The sequence below is a fragment of the Danio aesculapii genome, chromosome 15, assembly GCF_903798145.1.
Source record: "Danio aesculapii chromosome 15, fDanAes4.1, whole genome shotgun sequence".
Classification (NCBI taxonomy): domain Eukaryota; kingdom Metazoa; phylum Chordata; class Actinopteri; order Cypriniformes; family Danionidae; genus Danio; species Danio aesculapii.
In genome coordinates this window covers 41,483,718-41,505,193 of record NC_079449.1, presented here as the reverse complement: position 1 = coordinate 41,505,193, position 21,476 = coordinate 41,483,718, and the positions used below count along the sequence as shown (strand labels likewise).

The window sequence follows — 21,476 nt, the reverse complement described above, 5'->3', positions numbered from 1 at the left end:
TTTAGACGGCCTTGTAAACAACAACGGCGCACAGGGTAGATTCTGCACTTCTTCTTGGCTTTGTGGCTGTTCATCAAGGTTTGTTTAAGCTCGGGTCGACCGTGGCTCGTTATTATATGTATATATTATTACGGTGTAATGTCTATTGTTGACAATGGACTATTGTTTGTTTTTTATTATTATATTGTGCTTTATTCATTGGTTACTGAGCAGCAATAAATGACAGAGTTTTCATGTGATTTTCTAAATTAGTAGTGTTTTGAAATTTATAAATGCAGAATAATCGTGATAACCGTAAAAATCGTGATTATTCCTCTATGTGAAGTTTCATAAACTAATTTCGAGAGGAGCACGTGATATGATTGAGCACGACTGGCCGCTCATCTGTAATCAGTAATAATCCAATCAGAGTGATCCTAGTTTACTATAAATGGATCATTTTCTCCCTACTGCTCTAACTTCATTTGGAAGAATCCCTCCTTCCACCCCATCTCCTCCTTTTCCTCCCTTTTTTAAAGGGGGAGCTCTCGAGACCTACCTGATCTCGGATCTCCTGATATGCTTATTGACTGGGCGGGAGCCCTGGGAGCCCTCAAATATCTCCGAGCTCAAGGTTCTCTCCTAGGACAGCATGCCAAAACTTATCAGCATATCTAAGTGGGAACTCTTGACAATAATATAAGCTCTATAATAATAAGACTATAATCATACAACCAAAATCTTTGATAAAAAAATTGTACAGTTTCCTTATACCACGTTATATAATTTTGCAATTCATTACAAATGATTACAATTCACATAACTAAGTGCCTATTTTTGTAATTGCACTGTAACAAGGACACCTTTAAAATGCAATCCTTCCTTTTTCTGTGATAATAAATGACCCAATTACTTTAATATTTAGACATTTGTAAAATGATTTAATATGTAATTTTTAAAATATTTGCAGTGGCATTGAACCTGAACTGAAAACAATTTTGTGTGGCGCTGTGTCATCCAAAACTGAGTATTTCCAAGCTTTTTTGTAGTATATCAAAGTGAAATTATTGCAATCATTGTTATCAAGGCTGTATGTGAACATTTTTGCTTAATTTGAAGACTAAAAAGGTTCAAAGTTTTACCTGCCGCCCAATTCCTTCCTGAGCCTTGAGGTAAACATTCTCAAAGGCCGTCTGCTGATTCTTCAGAGGAAGCATCATCTTCCTACTGCTATGGAGTCCTTTTTTAAGGAACAAGCTAGAATTTAAGAGTTTTTCATGAATGATAGAAGATGAGTTTCAACCGAACAAGGTTACAATAGCTATAATAATATGAAGAGAAAGTGATTTCAGTAAGTAGAGCTCACCTCTCCACAGACAGTGCTGTCAGCATACACACATGTTGATGGGAATCTGCTAAAAGAGACGAAAGAACGGCAGAGACTGGAAGCTCCTCCTCCCTCAGTGTTAGCACCGCCCACTTACAGCAGGGGTCCGCCTTGAAAATTAAAGCATAAACTAACAGGTGAAGCAGCTAGATCACACAAATCTCATGAGCACGGCAGCAGATAAGCAAATCTATCTTAGAAGGAGTATTGCCAGTCTTTGTTTCAGAGTCTAAGTCACTGGGTCTCGTTCACTAACCATACGTAAAGAGAAATCTGTGTGAAATTTGCGTACAGACGTTTTCACGAATAAATCATGATTCATCAAAAGTTTCATACTAAAACTGATTCTAAATCTGGATGTGATATTTGATGCCAACCTTACATTTGGCCTTCATGTTCGCAACTCAAGTCATCTATTTTCATCTGAGAAACATGTCCCATGCAGCTTATTGTCCATTGCTGAAAAAATAATCAACATCTTTGTGTTTTCTCATATCGTCTAACTCTTTGTTAGCTAGAGTTCCAAAAGATACCTTAAACAAGATATTATTGGTGCAACATTCTGCGGCTAGAATTATGATTAGGACCAGTGCAAAGGAGCACATAACACCTGTTTTGGAAAAATTGGCTGGGTGGTAACACTTTATTTTGATGGTCCATTTGAGTATTAGTAGACTGTCTGCTTAATATCTGTTGATACAGGCATCCAACAGACATTTAACTGACTATAAAAAACTTTGCAAGTACATACCAACTTACACTAACCCTAACAGTCTACTTATAATCTAATGAGAATTAGTTGCACTGTAAATTCAATTCAACAAATGGACAATCAAAACAAAGAGTGACCGGCTGGCATTCTGTCAGCTTTCATATTCATTATAAAATATTTATTCTAACTTATAAAGGCTTAAATGGTCTAGCACTGCAGTATTTGTTCGAGCTTTTAATCCCCTACACTACTGCATGTCGGTTGTGCTTTTAATTGCTAAAATCTATGGGGGATCGTGCATTCTCTTCATTGGCACCTAAATTGCAGCTGTTGTGGGTGTGTATTATGTAAATTACTTATCTTCCTAAGGACAATTCAAATTCACTAACAGAAGAAGGAGTTTAAGATCCAACTCAGGTGTGTATGCATGTGTTGTGAATTAGGCGGAAAGTTTCTGTGAAAAGGTCAAATATGCGCATAAATACGAAAAACATACGCAATTATTAGTGGATGAGACACATTGATATGAGGACATAAAAACATGCAATTTAGAACAGGCACATTAGTGTTCAATAGAGAGTAGCTAAGCAGCATGAAAAAATCCTATATGATACATCCTCCGTTTGAGTAATGTTTATTTGCACATCTTTCAATCGTTACTGTATTGTACTCATTACATATTTTGGCAAACTGATTACCTTTATTTTTTCTAAATGACTTTTTGTTTCCCTTGTAAGGTTTAACAGAGTTAAATTAACCAGACTCTATCAAAATTCAATTGGTTGTAGCACTGACAGAAAGAACAGATGACTTGCAGAGAACCACACACAGCGCATCCCATAGACATAAGAAAATGGGGAATTCTGTAATTCTTAGGTACAATCACATCCATGAATGACGTCCTGAATGATGCTGCTGTTACTACAGCAAATTACAGGGGTCGCCCCAAAGAGAAATCTGTATTTATACCCAAAACAAAATTCATTTCTTTGAATAATTCTTTTTTATTTTAATCAATAATGTGAAGTAGTTTTGTAAGACTTTTTAAATGTGACTCAATAACTTAAATTATACTGATTTAAAAATAAAGAAACATGGCAAAAAAAAAAATATTATTGACAGTAAAATGAGTGTACTTGAATGTAATATCCACAGAGCAGAATATTGAGCTATTTTGAACTACCGTCGTGCCGTGCGCAAGCTAGTCAATATTGCGCTACACTGCTCTTGCACTTTGGTTAGAATAGCAACAAACAACCCTTGACTGAAGCAAGCCGTTTCTGCAAACAGTGCAGTGTTTTCAGCATCTGGTGTGAAACACCACGCAGTGACCACAACTGGAGAAAGAATGAAACCAACATGCTGAACATAGCATCCAATAGCTTTAGGCAGCTGAAAACTCGGTGCATCCTTATCCTATTATACTAGAAATACAGGCACATTTTACAATAATAGAATAGCATGGACAGGTTCTTTTTTTTGCAATGTCATTCAAAAAAGGGAAACTTTCTTAGATTCTACAATCACTGCAACCAAATGTAATATTTAAAGAAGTTTTTGTGTTGTTGTGGTTTTGTTTTGTTACTGAAAACAATCATTGATACCCTTCACAATATGGTAACCCACATATGGCCACTGCTGAAAGTACTGGCCATTAACCCAAGTTGCTTGAAGTCCAAGGCCACATTTTTACAAATGTGGGATGTCATGATCTCGGGTGGCATTAGTGTGCTGTCCTTCATCAAGTGCTAAGTCAATGCAGCCATCCACCAGGATATTTCAGAGCATTTCATACTTCTTTCTGCTCTCAAGCTTTTTATATATGTCCTGATTTCCTTTTGCAGACTTGCCCACAGTGACAAAACTACTTCTCATTAGTCTGCTGACTGTGAAATCACTTCATTGTTCTTGATTGGACAGCCAAATAACCTGACCTAAGCCCCATTGAGAATCAATGGGGTATTGTCAAGAGGAAGTAATCTCCGACTAAACAATATAACGAGTAGGGACCTAATGGATCACACTTGATCTGTGATCCGTACAGATCACAACTCACAGTTCGGAACACACCTGACCCGCAGATTAATACATTTTTTTGAACTTGTAAGTTAATCCAGGGGCGTTGCTAGACATTAAGTGTTTCTAGACTTCCCCCCTCAAAAAAATTTAATAAATAAATAAATTTATATACCGTATTTTCCGCACTATAAGGCGCACCTAAAAGCCTTAAATTTTGTTATAAAACGGCCGTGCGCCTAAAAACCCGGTGCGCTTTATGTGTGCACAGAGTTCAAAAATCTGTAAAAATGTTGTTGTGTAATTTCGGAAAGCGCTCCACTTGATTGGCTGTCAGAGCATTTCCCGCCGACACAGAGACGTTAAACGTACACTCCGAACGCAGCAGCAATAAACCAATCAAAAAAATGGCACCAATGAAGAGACATGCTTACGAGGCACAATTCAAACTACAAGCTATCAGTTACGCGGTTGTAAATGGGAATAGAGCAGCTGCTAAACAATTCCAAATTATGCGTGGGAGCAATGGATGACAGACGGCGAACACACTTTTACTAAGACTGGTAGGCAGCGCCGGGCGAGTTACGCCACCATATGTGAATGGATTGTGGATGCCTGGGCTAAGGTGTCTGCTTTAACTGTTGTCCGAGCTTTCGCAAAAGCCGGCATCATTGCTGAACAGCCCCCCGGCAATGAGACTGACTCAGACAATGATGAGAGAGAACCCGGCGTGTTTGATGACGAAACTGCCCAGCTGTTCAATTCAGACACAGAAGATGAGGACTTTGATGGATTTGTGGGAGAAGACTGATTAAAAAAATAATGTGAGTGTATTGTTAAATAGTACAATAAAGTTCAACTAAACTATGTTAACTGTTTTGCTTCCATTATCTTTTTATTTTTTTGCAGACAGTGTATTTTAGCGTGCGCCTTATAATACGGTGCGCCTTATGTATGGGTTAAGTACAGAAATAGACCCCGTAATTGAGACTGCGTCTTATAATCCGGTGCGCTTTATAGTGCGGAAAATACGGTATATATATATATATATATATATATATATATATATATATATATATATATATACACAAAACAGATATTTTTTATAAATAAAAGTATTACTGTTATTATATAATTATTATTCTAAATAATCTTAATTGTAACTGGAAAACAATGTTTAGACACAACTGGAGTGATGCTAAGATCATTTAAGAAATCGTTAGCATAACTATTAATTTCATTTGAATGAAATTCTATAGACAATTCAATAGAATACAAGAAAATATGTTTTATAGAATAATCTGTTGTCTTAGACTTGACACATGGCAGAGAATTAGGTTTATTAAGTCTTACCTCCCTTACTCGTCATCCCTCCTTTTTGCTTCATATGAAAAAAATCTATCAGGAGGCATGCTTAGTCAGATCACCGTCATATTGTCTAAACTTTAGTTTTGTCGGCTTGCAAAACAAAAAAAGGCTGTTACGCCGGTTTTACAATGCATGAGCGGCGAGAGAGCAGCAAGTTTTTTTTGGCGTGCGTGTTAACTACCGGGACTCGCACCGGGAGAAGAGCAGTGCGTGCGAGAGGCACACACAAGGAGATGCGTCAGTTTTCTTTTTGATTTAACACATTGCTTTTACCAGCGTTGGTTCATGTGCACATAGAGAATAACGTCTTTATTTTGGAATAACCACTCTTAATAAATACACTTGCATATGAGGTAAATCATATCTCAATGCATTTACTGGGGCACTGGTGATTGTTACTGGGGCAGTAAATTGGGTCTAGCGATGCCCCTGGCATAATCCAACATTTAAAACAAGTGCAGAGAGATCGCCACCCGAGTCGTTTGAATCATGAAAGCATTTTGGCTTCCCTGTAAAATATAATGATGACAGAAAAAGTTAACCTAAATGCTTTTTTAGGTTATTAATAAAGGTGTTTTCTGTCACTGATTGTTTAGCCTGCATTAATGCATTGAGTGTAAAGCTGCACAATTGAAACATTAAAAGAACGAGATCTCAATTCAAATCTGTGCAACATGAATGATAAATGATAATGATTTGCATATGTTTATTAATCATTCGAAGCGCTGCATTCAAATCTGCGTTTGATCAAGAGAGATTCCGTTTTTACACTTTTTCAGTTAGTTGCAAACAATTAAACAACACAGAAGTACTGGAAGAACAGTTTATAGTTCAGATATAAACACTCATATGGCAAAGATTCAAATCACCATTTAATGGAACTTGAAGCTGGTGAATGTTGTAGCAATTGCATTGTGTAACCAATGGGTGGCGACAAACAACCATCAAAATTATGTCACTGAATTGATTTTCATAAATGATCCACCTTTATTGAAACATGAAGTTTTACATGTGAATTGTTGAATCATTCATTGAAAATAAATATGATATATTGTACAAGTTGTAAGATTTCTTTATTTAGCATTATCAGCAACAGTAGCAAAGATAATTTTTCATATTGAATATTTTCCTTTTTTTCAGCTGGTTCTTTCTTGATTTGTATTTTTATTAAAATTACAGGTTCTAAGTTCTGTTTGTTAAAACCAATGGTTTTAATTTTTGCGGTTATATTGTTGTATAAATGAAAAGCAATTGACATTTGTCTTCTCCCTTTTTTGCTGATCCAAAAAAATAGTCCCATCCGTGACTCAAAAACCAATGTGTGATTCAATCCGAGAGATTACATCACTAATAACAAGCTGAAGGCCACTATAAGGCAACCCTGGAGTTCAATAATGCCTCAGCCTGACTGCCTGTAATTGAACAAACCTTGAAGGTCTTGAACATTTCTGTTTTGAAAATCTATTTTTGAAAGTATTTAAATTGACTGAATTTTTATGAAACAAGTAATAATAATTAGAATTAAAACAAAACATTTTTGAAATATTTTACATTGAGTGCAGTCAATATAAATTATAAGAAGGGTTGCTTTGCTTAATTGAGTTGCAAAATAAAATAAAAATGTGTCCACGATTTTTTTTCTGTACAACAATGTGATATTTGTGATGTACTTACCTCAAGCAAAGCCAGTAAACACTGCCTTAACGCCACCCTCACAGAGGAAGTACATTTGCCAGATTTCCCCAAGAAGCTGTAGGGAAAGAATTTAAACAAAATGGATCATTAAATTCTCTCAATTTTAACAGATACCTAATCTTCAAACTATGTGATATATTTATAGAAATACCTGTGACATGGTTATGTGATTGTGATGAAAATGTATCAAAGCAAAACAAATTCAAAGTTTAAAACGTTTTTGATACTGCGCTATGAAGAATAACTTCATAAAATTAAGGTGGAATATGTGGCATCAGAGGAAAAAGTATGTTACTCACCAGAATCCTGAAATGACTTTCAGCAGACTGCCTTTAATATCCGCCATGTCTTCTTCCTGCTCACTCCCAGAAGAACTCAGACCCAGACAGCGGATGGATGGCAAAAGAGAGAAAAGGATGGCAGAACAAACCTCCTGGTCTTGCCGATATAGAGAACAAACGTCTCTGTATGGAACACCAAAATAATAATTTAAAAATAGATGCGGTAATGCATTATTGGATAATGGTGTAAAATATATTTGGTTTTAACATTTCTCAAAGGAGTAACTCACTATGGCTGCACTTATTTTATCTATAATACACAAAATCTTTCTAATATTCTCATTTGGTATAAATATTTCTTGCAATAATCTTTGTTAAAAATAGTAAAAAATAAATAAATAAATAAATAAATGTTGCTGCTTTCCTATGGCACTAAGGCGAGAACCAGGATTGAGAATTTATCTTTATTTATTAAGGGATTTATACCTTGGTTAAGGTGATCATCATTCACTCAAACCTGACTTGTTCCAAACCATTTTTGATTTGTTTTGTTTTTTTAGACACACAAAAAAAATGCAAGAAAATAGTAACTATTGACTTCCACTGCATTTGCTTTCTCTACTATGGATGTCAATGGTTACAGGTTTCCAACATTTTTAAGTATATCTTTTGTGTTCAATTATAAAAACATATAATTATAAAATCATTTTTAAATAAATGGTGAATTTAGAAGTTTCAGTTTTGTAAAAAAAAAATCCTGAAAAATATAAATAATATAAAATCACACGGACACGGTCACATGACACTGATGAGCTGATGAGTACTGATGCTATATGTTGCAAGAAAAAATAAATAAATAAAAAATTATATATTATGAATCTCCCGTTCCACCAAATCCCAAATGTGCTCTATTGGATTGAGTTCTGTGACTGTTGAGGCCATTTGACTACTGTGAACTCATTGTCATGTTCAAGAAACCAGTCTGAGATAATTCGCGCTTTATGACATGGTGCGTTATCCTGCTGGAAGTAGCCATCAGAAGATGGGTACGCTGTGTTCATAAAAGCATGGACATAGTCAGCAACAATAATCAGGTAGGCTGTGGCATTGACACAATGCTCAGTTGGTACTAATGGACCCAAAGTGTGCCAAGAAAATATCCCCCACACCATTACACCACGTTTTGACCAGATCTACATACCTAAATGCATTAGGCTGTTGCCATGTGATTGGCTGATCAGAAATTTGCGCTAACAAGCAGTTGGACAGTGTACCTAATAAAGTGGCCGGTGAGTGATATAAAAACTAGGGCTCATCACAAAATATAATACAGTAATCATAAAAGAACTGAAATGGAGGTATCCTCACGCTAGAGGTCTGAGAAGAGCATTAAATTCTTCAGGATCCAGAGATGTGACTTCAGCTGGGAGTTTCTTCAGCAAGGACAGATACTGCACAAGACAAGAGTGAAAGACTTTAGATGGAAGAGATTAAAATATAATGCATTCAAGACATACTACTACAAGATGTGGACCATATTTCATGACAATAACCAAGAGTCTGACTACTTAATTATGAGCAAGCAATATTAGTTCAAATTAATTAATGCAGTTATATGACAGCTAAAACAATTGTTATGCATTTGCTAAAATACAATACATTTAAGCTGGTCATGTTTAAAAATACAATTTACCACATAAATTATAACCTTTTTTTCCCACTTATTTTTGTTCCTGAAATAGATGTACAAAGCTCATCATCCTGAAAAGCGTGATATTGTCTGATTGGCTGAATTAGCTCACAAACATGTTGCATCTGCTAACATATTTATTATGTTTATGTCCTGTCACTATTGCTTTGGAAGCTGACAGTGATATCATTACTACCTTATTTATTCAAGACTGAATAAATAAATAAAAAACAGCATCTCCACCAAATTGTGGTGGTGCTGCCAACAATACACAGGCCTAGTGTACTGCCAAAAAAAACCCCCCCTGCCAAATTATGCCTCCTCCCATTTGCCACTGTAAGGTAGGGTTGAGATTAGGTGTGGGGGTGGGGTTTAGATTAGGAAGTGTTGGTGAGGTTAGGCAATGACATAGCAACACCTGTGCCAGCTCAACTCCTGCAAATGAGTAAATGGGACGTACAACTATGCATTCAATAAAGTAAGCCACATGATTCCTCATCCACTTTCTCTCTCAGGCAGCATAAGCTTTCCTTTCATGACATTCTAAAACACTTAACATGGCTTAGACCAGGGGTCACCAAACTTGTTACTGGAGGGCCGGTGTCCTGCAGATTTTAGCTCCAACCCTAATCAAACACACCTGAACAAGCTAATCAAGGTCTTACTAGGTATTCTTAAAACAATCAAGCAGGTGTGTTGAGGCAAGTTGGAGTTAAACCCAGCAGGGACATCGGCCCTCCAGGACCGTGATTGGTGACCCCTGGCTTAGACAGTATTTTAAAAAAATGTATAAAAACCATTATAAATCATAACTATGGAAGATAAACTACAGCCATATAACCCTGCAGCCCAAGACTGGTTGCTCACTGAAGATAAGCAGGGCTGAACCTGTTAGTACCTTGATGGGAGACCAAATGGGAAAAACTAGGTTGCTGTTGAAAGTGGTGTTAGTGAGGCCAGCAGGGGCACTCAGCCGGCAGTCTGTGTGGGTCCTAATGCCCCAGTATAGTGATGAGGACTCTATACTGTCAGTGAACACTATCTCATTTGCCACTGTACGGTAGGGTTGGGATTAGGTGTGGGGGTAGAGTTTGGATTAGGAAGTGTTGTTTGGATTATGCTATGGGTTAGCAAATTCACTGAGGTGGTTCTAAATTTGGCAGGGGTGCAATTCACTGTACAACACCAGCGCCAGCTCAACTGCAGCAAAAGAATAAATGGGACGTACAACCAGGGCTTTACTTTAACACCCACCAAATGTGGGTAGATTTCATCGGTGGCGGTAAGACAGACACTCCCACTAGCCACTTTGGCCGGTTGAAAATTATTTTCACAGATAATAAATCTTAAAAGCAGGGTTCGACAATAAGGATGGTCCAATATGCATGCAAAGGCGATCTTAGAATTGAGAAGCAACACGACTGACAAAAATAATTGCAGTCGCAACTTCGTGCGAGAAAGAGGATATTCACTCGCGCTAACTGCTGAGGTGATGCGCGCAACAGTTTATAACGTGCGCACTCCCGTTTCCTTGCGTGAAGCAACTGTGTCTAGAAACACAACTGGTGTGATCGGTTCTCTTTCAAATAGACTAGACAAAAAGTGATGAAGATGCACCCACAGTCTTGCTGCTTTCAAGATTTCCAGAGTTGACTTATTGTAAGCGGCGCCAGTTGCTTTCGCTTAACCATTCTTTGAACAGATTATTTATGGGTCTAAAGTTAACCATGTGTGTGTGGATTATCCTTTCATTATCACACGGTATGTTTTTTACCGGCTTTCTTTTGAGTTAAAATAATTTAATTATCATTTTTTACAGTAACATTGCTTTAATGGGAGATTAACTCCCTATTTATGTGTAGTTAACTGGGGATCTGGGACCTTTAGCCAGGACAGATTACTGTGCATATGTTTTGTTAAATAAAAAGTATAGTGTACAGCTATATTTTGCTTGTGTTGATACATTTAAAATTTGTGGCTAAGAAATAATTAATTGTTTATTTTTGATGTGGTCAGAGATAAATTTGGTAAATCCTTCATTTTGAGCACTGAAAATTATGTGAAATAAAAACTAATTGTAATACTATGAAACCATGACCCATTTGCTCATGATTATTTAGCAAGCTCATACACAACACACAAAAAGTGAAATGAATGAGGAGGCATGTGGAGATAATGCAAAATCTAAATAAAGTAATTTTAGCATGTCAAAGGCATATTTATTTGTATAAAATATATTTTCCCAACAATAAAATTGTGGCTAGTGAAAATGGCGAGTGGCTAATAACGTTGGAAAACTACTAGCCACAGTGGCTGGTGATCAAAAAAGTTAATGTCAAGCCCTGCTTAAAACTATGCATTCAATAAAGTAAGCCACATGATTTTTCGTCCACTTTCTTTCTCACGCAGCATAAACCTTCCTTTCGGGACATTCTAAAACACTTACCATGGCTTAGTATTTTTTTATTGTAAACACATCATTACAAATCATAACTATGTATGATAAACTACAGCCATATAACCCCGCAGCCCAAGACTGCTTCCTCACTGAAAATAAACAGGGCTGAGCCTGTTAGTACCTTGATGGGAGACCAAATGGAAACGACTAGGTTGCTGTTGGAAGTGGTGTTAGGGAGGCCAGCAGGGGGCACTCAACCTGTGGTCTGTGTGGGTCTTAATGCCCCAGTATAGTGATGAGGACTCTATACTGTCAGTAAACACTATCTCATTTGCCACTGTACGGTAGGGTTGGGATTAGGTGTGGGGGTAGAGTTTGGATTAGGAAGTGTTGTTTGGATTAGGCAATGAGTTAGCAAATTCACTGAGGTGGTTCTAAATTTGGCAGGGGTGCAATTCACTGTACAACACCAGCGTCAGCTCAACCGCTGCAAAAGAATAAATTGGACGTACAACTATGCATTCAATAAAGTAAGCCACATGATTTCTCATCCACTTTCTCTCTCACGCAGAATAAGCTTGCCTTTCGAAACATTCTAAAACAACATGGCTTAGTACTTAAAAATAAAAAACAAAAAATTGTAAGCGCATCATTACAAATCATAACTATGCATGATAAACTACAGCCATATAACCCTGCAGTCCAAGACTGCTTCCTCACTGAAGATAAGCAGGGCTGAGCCTGTTAGTACCTTGATGGGAGACTAAATGGGAAAAACTAGGTTGCTGTTGAAAGTGGTTAGTGAGGCCAGCAGGGGGCGCTGACTCTGTGGTTCGTGTTGGCCCTGATGCCCCAGTATAGTGATGAGGACTCTATACTGTCAGTGAACACTGTCTTTTGGATGAGATGTTAAACTGAGTTCCTGACTCTCTGTGGTCATTAAACATCATATGGCCCTTTTTTTAAAACGAATAAATAAATGTATACTAATACATACTACTAATAATAAATACTTAATATAATAAATAATAAATCATACAAAAAATCAGGTGAGCTCATAATAAGAATGCCAAGTGTTTATTACGTTATTACACAGTGTCCTAACTAAATGTGATGCAATGCATTGTGATAAAACGCATCTTTTCCGTGTTAAAAGGAGTTTTTGTCCTAACCATCCACCCCAGTGACGTGCAAAATTTCTATTTTAGAAATGGTTTCTATTTCTGCAATGTCGCAGCTAAACAACAGCATAAACTACTATGACAATGATCACCTCAGGTGCTGACTATTTGCTTTATTCAGTGTTATATGCCACCAATGCGAGTTTAAATATCATTTTAGGTGACATTTATTGCCATACTGAAAGCAGAAGTAGATAGTTTACCTCAGATCTTGAAAATAGCAAACATGCATAGCAAACAAAATAGCAAACATACAGTTTGAAAATGAACTTAGAACACCAACAACATAGAACTCATTTTCAATATGCATGCGCCGGCCCTGACTATACAATAGTTAGAATAAAACTTAAGCCTTCTTTCTTTGTACATACCTTCGGGTGGCGTTTTGACAACCTTCCCACAAAGTGATGTAGATTTGAGAAGGCGTGTTTGCGTGAGGCATTTTAGCAATGTATGGACCAATAATAAATTATATACAAAAATATCTCTTTGGGTTAAAGATTTTTGTTTCTACGACTATGAAGAGCATTTTGAAAACACTACAGACCTGTATATACGCACTGAAAATCAAACTTTTGAATATGGAGACATATTCAATCTACATTTACTATTTACAGATAACACATTTACAGATACTATTGTGTATCTCTCCCTGATCAAGCCCCTCTTATAAGACCATTACAAAAGCAGTAGTCTGCAAGTATGGATGCCACCAAAATAAGTGTAAACCCAGTGACCTTTTATTACATGTTTTAGGTTGTATTGTATAGTGTGAATGGAGAAAATCTTTCTAAAATGTCTGAATGAGGTTCATTTTCATTCTAATCCAAACATGTGTAAACAGCACCTAAGAAAGCATAATCACCATTTGTAGGTGCAGCATTTGTGAGAAGTCTGCCAGATCAAGTAGTTTGAGCAATTTGCGTTGTGTTTCCAGAGGTTTGAAGGAGAATCCACCGTTGAGCTCTGAAGACGCACATAGCGACAGGAATCCAAGTACAGACAAGAAGGTCAAGTCTTGCTTAGACAAATGCTCTTCAGATAGTGCACTCTTGGTCCCTACAATCAAAAATAATGAAAAAAAAAACCTGAAGTGAATTTAAGCCGAAAAAATATTAAATCGCATCTCTATCTTCCAGTCTTTCTTCAAACCTGTGATGAACTTTGAATCAGCAGCTTCTTCGTTAGACTGGGAAGGTTTGGAGGTGATGTGTTGGGTCCCATCACCGTCTTCAAACAGATCAATCTCTTCCTGATTGTCCACTTGGACTCTGCTCATTTGCATATCCACTGGCTCACTTTCCATGACTATGATGTCTTTTTTACCAGAGTTGCTCAACTGTAAATGTCAAAGGTATGATTTAGGTCACAGTCAGAAAGAGATAAATGTTAGTCTCCGATTGATTAGAGATAATATATTAAAGGGGTGGTCCAGAATGTAATTTTAAGGCTTGGTTGTGTTTATAAGATGCAAAGCAATGTGTGCACATGTTTCACTTGAAGGAAATCCCGTTATTTTTTCATAAATCTCACTTTGATTATCTACAGCTACTCAGCTAACATGAAAACGACTGTCATATTTGCTAGTTCCTCTGAAAGGCCCGCCCTCAAGTGACTCTTATTGGTCATGTGTCTTAATGTGCTGCGATTCGTGGATCGGCTCTAAGCCACGCCTGCACAAGCATGCGCATTTTATGTAAACAGTCAGTCAACCTCATGCACACTCTCTAAAATAAAATCTGACAAGGGTCTGTAACGGGTGAAAATGGGGTGCAGCTCCTTTAAGAGAGATCGCCATTGTGTGTGTGTTTACAGCAGTTTGACTGATAAATATGAATTTGTAGCTAAATCGTTAGCGGTGCCAAACAGCATTTCCCGTTGTTTACGTCTTTGCTACAACATACCGTTATGGCTAGACACTGTGCATGATCAATTTTAACAAATAAAAACACTTCCGATTGTGGCGTCAGAGTCCACAGCTTCTGCTTGTTGGAGCTGCTCCTTCTTTGAGGAGATTTTAACCGAATCCAGCACTGAACTGGGAGAGATTCTGGAAGCTGTGTTTTGTCTAATCATGCGTGTTATGCATTTTATAATTCTCTAGAACATAATTGAAATTAAACTGTAAGCACATCTGTCTCTGTGTCGTGTCATTTGGAAGCCCAGAAACAGAAGAAGCCCTGAGGAAGTAGCAGCGTTTAGCTCTCTCTGCTGTAACATTACAGCGCCTCAGGCCACGCCCCTTAGCTGCGCAGTGTGTGCGCGTGGTAAAAGTACACTTGTGATCTCACAGGTCCAGAAGTATTTTTTGTAGTCTCCAAAATTCGTTCATTGTAGGCTTTGCTAAGCTAACTCTGTAAAAACCAAGGTCTCCCTTTGCACTGAACTTTGAGCGTCTTACATTCAGAGATGCTGTTTATGTTCACACAGCTACATTACACATCAACTAAAGTTTCAAATATAATATCGTAGTGGACCACCCCTTTAAACATGCAGTGTATTAATCCTGTAGCACTAGTGGAACAAAACTGAATCAAAACCTTTTATTTCTCAAATCGCCATTTATTCTAGTAATTTAATGTTGTTATACAAAATAAAATTCCCACTAACTGGCTATAAAGATGGAATGCTAGTAAATCTTACCAATTGTTTAGATATGTCACACAGGTCATTTAGCAACCTCACAGGCAAAGTCTTCATGAATAACTTGCGTGAGATGGTCGACATTTTGTCCCCCTGAGAAAAATCATTCAGACATCTATGAACTTCTTTAACAATTGCATTGAAAACACAAGAAAACTAAGATCTTGGTCACTAAATAGAAGTCATTACCTAAACAGATATGCAACTGGTATAAATATTAAGATCACAAAAGTAGTTTCTTTGACAGACCAAAAAAATTCTTCAATGGATAGTTTAACAAAAAAGAAAAAAGAAATACATATATATATATATACATATATATATATATATATATATATATATATATACATATATATATATATATATATATATATATATATATATATATATATATATACTCAGATATATATTCTATTTATTAGGTATTAAGAGTATGTATACACTTTATTAGGTAAACCTGTCCAACTGCTCGTTAACGCAAATTTCTAATCAGCCAATCACGTGGCAGTAACTCAATGCCTTTAGGCATGTAGACATGATCAAGACAATTTGCTGCAGTTCAAACCGAGCATCAGAATGGGAAAGAAAGGTGATTTAAGTGACTTTGAACGTGGCATGGTTGTTAGTGCCAGACGGGCTGTTCTGAGTATTTAAGACACTGCTGCTCTACAGGGATTTTCACGCACATCCATCTCTAGGGTTTACAGAGAATGGCCCGAAAAAGAGGAAATATCCAGGGAGCGGCAGCTCTATGGGCGAAAATGCCTTGTTGATGCCCGAGGTCAGAGGAGAATGGCCAGACTGGTTTCAGCTGATAGAAAAGAATCAGCAACTCAAATAACCACTCGTTACAATCGAGATATGCAGAAGAGCATCTCTGAATGCACAACACGTCCAACCTTCAGGCAGATGAGCTACAGCAGCGGAAGACCACACCGGGTGCCACTCCTGTCAGCTAAGAACAGGAAACTGAGGCTACAACTCACACAGGCTAACCAAACTTGGACAATAGAAGATTGGAAAAACGTTGGCAGGTCTGATGAGTCTCGATTTCTGCTGCCACATTCGGATGGTCGGGTCAGGATTTGGCATCAACAACATGAAAACATGGATCCATCCTGCCTTGTATCAATGGTTCAGGCTGGTGGTGGTGGTGTAATGGTGTGGGGGATATTTTCTTGGCACACTTTGGGCCCATTAGTACCAATTGAGCATCATGTCAACACCACAGTATAACTGAGTATTGCTGCTCACCATGTCCATCCCTTTATGACCACAGTGTTCATATCCTCTGATGGCTACTTCCAGCAGGATAACGCGCCATGTCATAAAGCATCTCAGACTGGTTTCTTGAACATGACAATGAGTTCACTGTACTTAAATGGCTTCCACAGTTACCAGATCTCAATCCAATAGAGCACCTTCGGGATGTGGTGGAACGGGTGATTCGCATCATAGATGTGCAGCCGACAAATCTGCAGCAACTGCGTGATGCTATCATGTCAATATGGACCAAAATCTCTGAGGAATATTTCCAGTACTTTGTTGAATCTATGCCACGAAGGATTAAAGGCAGTGAAGGCAAAAGGGGATCCAACCAGATACTAGTAAGATGTACAACAAAGTTGTTGCTGGTGAGTATATATATATATATATATATATATATATATATATATATATATATATATATATATATATATATATATATATATATATATATATATATATATATATATATATATATATATAAATATATACATATAAATACATATATACATATATAAATACATATATATATACATATATATATATATATATATATATATATACATATACATATATATATATATATATATATATATATATATATATATATATATATATATATATATATATATATATATATATATATACATATATATATATATATATATACATATATATACACATATATACATATATATACATATATACATATACATATATGCTACACACACAAATATACACACACACACACACACATATACATATATACTGTATATACATATACATATATGTGTACAGTGAATGATGGCACCAGAATATATGTATATGTATATATATATATATCATCATTCACTGACACTAATGAAACCTGAATGACTTTCTTTGTTCTGCTGAATTGTAAAGAAAATGTAATACAAAATCAATGGGCTCCAATGTTACCTTTTCTCTTCTGCTGATACAATCAGAGCACAACAGCATCACGGATTGAACAGATGTGAGGGTCTCATTTTCAGCTAGTTTGCTCTTTGCTGTTGATGTGTAATGACTAAATTCAAGTACCAATGCCTAAAATAGAAGCAAAATGAATTGATTATATTGATCAGACTCCACAAAGATGTGTTATGTTACATTTGAATGCTAGACTTTCGAAGGAGCATTAAGTAGATTTTGACTAAAATGTGTTTTATTATACAAAGGTCTGACAATAAATTCAGTATTATAGTTTCTTACAAACAAAAAATAAATACATAAATGAATGAATGAATGAATGAATGAATGAAATGAAATGACAATTGATCAAATAAAGTTTTAATCTGTTGTGACCATAGACTGTAAAATATATGGACGGAGCATCCGTGACGTCACCCATAGGTTTCTGAAGAGCGCAAAAGAAGCTACAAGTAGGCGTGGCCAACCGTCGCCATTTTGTTCGCGCGTCATCGCACCCACGGCGGGATACCAAACAAGGGCAAAGAGGCGGAGAGTGGGCGGAGCTACAGACGCCTGCTGACACTTTGCTTAGACCTGGCAGAGAGACTTTACTTTGGGAGAAACGCTTGATACTGTATTACCTGCGACTCGTTTGTGTTCTGACCACATGTGCTTGGCTGTACACTATATCAATAAAGTGTTTAGACTTTTAAAAACACTGCTGTAATACATTGAGCCACTAAGCATTGTTCTTATGACGTTTTTCTACAGGAGGAAAACGCAAATTACTTCCAAACACTTCAGATATAGTCTGTGTTAGTAAATGCAAGACTATTGATGAAATCCAGCATAACACTGTATGACAACGCTTCAGATGACTGTTCTAGAGCCTACAGCTGATCAATCTGTCACATTCTGGAGTGCTTTATGGGTCTAAAGACAAATATTAATGATAAATGATCTTAAATAAAACAAATACATTTATAGAGATGGTATACAAGTATATAACTTTACTCACATGGGAAACGAGGCCACGTGAATGGTTTGTGAGCACAATTAAGTGCACACAGCATCCCTTATCATCTGATAATTGTAAGAAATATGTCCAAAAGGCAGCTGACTGTGTAAAGCCACAAAAAAAACAAAACAAAAATACGATGAATATGCCGAGATCAGTGGTGAAGGTGAAGTGACGGCGACCAGCGAGACCTAGCTGTCACTCAAGTGGCCACGCCCTTAATTATGCAAACTTAATATAACCTAAAGTAAAGGAAATGGATGAGTTATAAAAAAAATTCACCCCCCTCACAGTTGTCATGGAGGGTAATAATAGCTATATGACCCAAAATCGTTCTTTGTACCAGGCTGTAAACAGCTTTTTTTCTGTTGTAAAGTTGGCCATTCTAACAGTGGGCTCAATTGCAATTTGCTCTATTATGGAGCCAGGACTAGCGGAATTTTGATGAATTGCAGTTTCAGTTACTTCCGTATTGGCTTCCCGAGAGAGAGCGGGAGGTTGCCGCTTGGTTGTGACTGAAAATCAGTATTATTCCACTAAACAAAACTGTCCTGAATCTAACTGCTATGAAGATAAAATATTTAAATTGTTTCGTCTGATGCCTGTTTTACACCGCAAGCGAAAGCAGGGCGTGAGCAGCGCGCATGGAGAGCAGAAGCAGCATGCAGGCGTTTGCTTTTCACTCCGACTGCGTCTGCAGCGCGCAGCTCTTCGGCAGCTGCTGCAGATATCAATCTATCTGTGTCTATTCTATCTAGTTACCAATCTCTTTCTATATACTGTAAGGATGGCTATATCTCTACATAATATTAAACTCTGCAAACTGTGTCCACACGAGACAAGACCATGAGAATGGTCAGACACTAAAACAATAAACTTTCTAATCTGAGAAGAAGATCAGCTAGGAAACCAGTTGTTCCGGTTGTCTCGATCATGTATCCTGAGCCCCCCTCTTTGCCCTGGACTTTACCTTCTCCACCAGAGCAGCTCACTCACAATCCACACAGAATGTCTACGTTTTTAATATGGTGTATCTTGTGGCTCTATATTCATGTTTGGTGTCATTTTAAATGACTCTGTGTTATTGGTAAAGTGGTCCTAATTTCAATGTAATATTTTACAATCTCCCTTATATCAGTTAATTTGGGTTATGACTTTAATAAGATCTTAGCCAGATGCTCCACTCCAGGGAAAAATGGTCATCACATCAACTCATGACCAGGCAAGAGTCTTGGTGAAGCTTTTATTGTCTTGAATTTATGATGATTAGAGTATTTAAGGGAGATTTGCTGAAGTGTCTGTGGGAACCTGTAGTCAGGATATCCCATTGCAGCTCTGCATCAGGACTTATATGCTGCAATGTATTTCTAACATGGTCAGGTATTAATCTCGAACTCTTAAATGCATCTTGGAGAAATTGATCTTTTACAATCTTGATTGGCTTATTTTGTTTAGTTATGTGAATTGGAGTGGAAAATCTTTGCCTGACTAATAAATGTAAACTTCTTGTTTAACTCTAATATCTCCTGAAATCACTTAAATCTAGTAGATTGTTTAGGCTGATGTTTCCGCAGCCTACGACCAGGATTAGTCATACATTCAGGCTCAATGGATGGAGCATGGGCACAGCATTAGAGACCTGGGGCCTCCTGTATCAACGCTGTGTACGCACAAAAACTGTGCGTACGCCAGGTTAACGCTCACGTTTGGATTTACTAATGATGAAATGAACGTGGGAATGTGCGCTGGTCCATGCCAACTTCATGCCTGGCGTACGTGCATTTCTTGTGTGTGTGTTTTTTTTATTTCCATTGGCGACTCCTAGAGGCAGTTATGTTAAATTGCACACTACAAAGTATCTTTGAGCCGTGTAACGGCAGCTGTAAGGGATGAGATCATCCGCATGTCTAGCATGTATGTAAGGTTTCCATACCATGCAGTTGACCAGCCAAACATTAAAGCGCAACTTGCAGCGATCGCTGGTTTTCCCAATGTAACCAGAGCGATCGACTGCACAAACATTGCAATAAAGGGGCAATCTGAAGACGAATTTGCATATGTGAATCAGAAACATTTTCATTCAATAAATGTGCAAATAAAATAGGATGCACACACTTATTAATGATTCCTACTTGTCTTCCTTGTGATGAAAAGTAGGAAAAATCTGATATGTAGCGGGGGGAAAAAAGAAGAATGAGTCCGTCAGACTCGAGCCGAGTTCATGCTCGAATGTGTCAAAACAGGTTGCCATGCGCTTTACGAACTACGCCACTCACGCTGCTAAAAACACTTTAAAATTTTACACCTATACATCAGAATATTTCTTTTTTTTAATCCACTCAGTGCGATGTTCAGACTCTCACACTCTGTATTTTTTTCTTTTGTTATTAATTCCGGAGGACAAACTTGCAAATGACACTGTTTTCCTCCGGTCTACTTCCGAAAGGAGCACCTCCAATTCACATTCTGTTCAAAGTTTCTCTTTTTGCTTGCTTTGCCATTGCTTTTTCGTTTGGTTTTGCCAAAGTAGAGTCATTAGCATATTCATACGGGAGGAGGAGGCAGGGAGGGGTTTTGCGCTCGTGCATGTTACGCTCAGTGTTACGTTTATTCGGATATACAAAGAGAATATGCGTGTGATTCGGCGTACGCAGTGTTAATACAGCTGAATATTTTTTACTGCGTACGCACATTTACAGCTTTGTGCATACGCAATGTTTTAGTATGATTTCAACGCAAGTCTTCATACATGAGGCCCCTGTTGATTTCTGACAATCACTGACTTAGTATGTTATAATCTAGGGGCTAAATCAAACTTTCTTTAAGTATGAGCAAGCATGGGGCCTAATATTACCTAAAGGAAATTAGCTTATCTGCTTAGAATCAGAACTGGCGAGGATGTGTCCATGAGC

At 37.3% G+C, this 21,476-nt stretch overlaps 1 protein-coding gene across 1 annotated transcript in view; it reads right to left on the bottom strand.

The window, feature by feature from the left end:
- The window catches only part of atm (ATM serine/threonine kinase), a 155,958-nt gene that overhangs the window by 92,486 nt on the left and 41,996 nt on the right, over window positions 1–21,476 (bottom strand). Inside the window, exons 14-22 of the mRNA XM_056474506.1 lie at window positions 17,556–17,681; window positions 15,351–15,443; window positions 13,860–14,046; window positions 13,573–13,766; window positions 8,807–8,889; window positions 7,457–7,621; window positions 7,137–7,212; window positions 1,346–1,476; window positions 1,122–1,236 (exon numbers count right to left, since the gene is read on the bottom strand). Of these exons, the coding sequence (XP_056330481.1) occupies window positions 1,122–1,236; window positions 1,346–1,476; window positions 7,137–7,212; window positions 7,457–7,621; window positions 8,807–8,889; window positions 13,573–13,766; window positions 13,860–14,046; window positions 15,351–15,443; window positions 17,556–17,681 (1,170 nt within the window). The remainder of the gene's footprint in view (window positions 1–1,121; window positions 1,237–1,345; window positions 1,477–7,136; window positions 7,213–7,456; window positions 7,622–8,806; window positions 8,890–13,572; window positions 13,767–13,859; window positions 14,047–15,350; window positions 15,444–17,555; window positions 17,682–21,476) is intronic.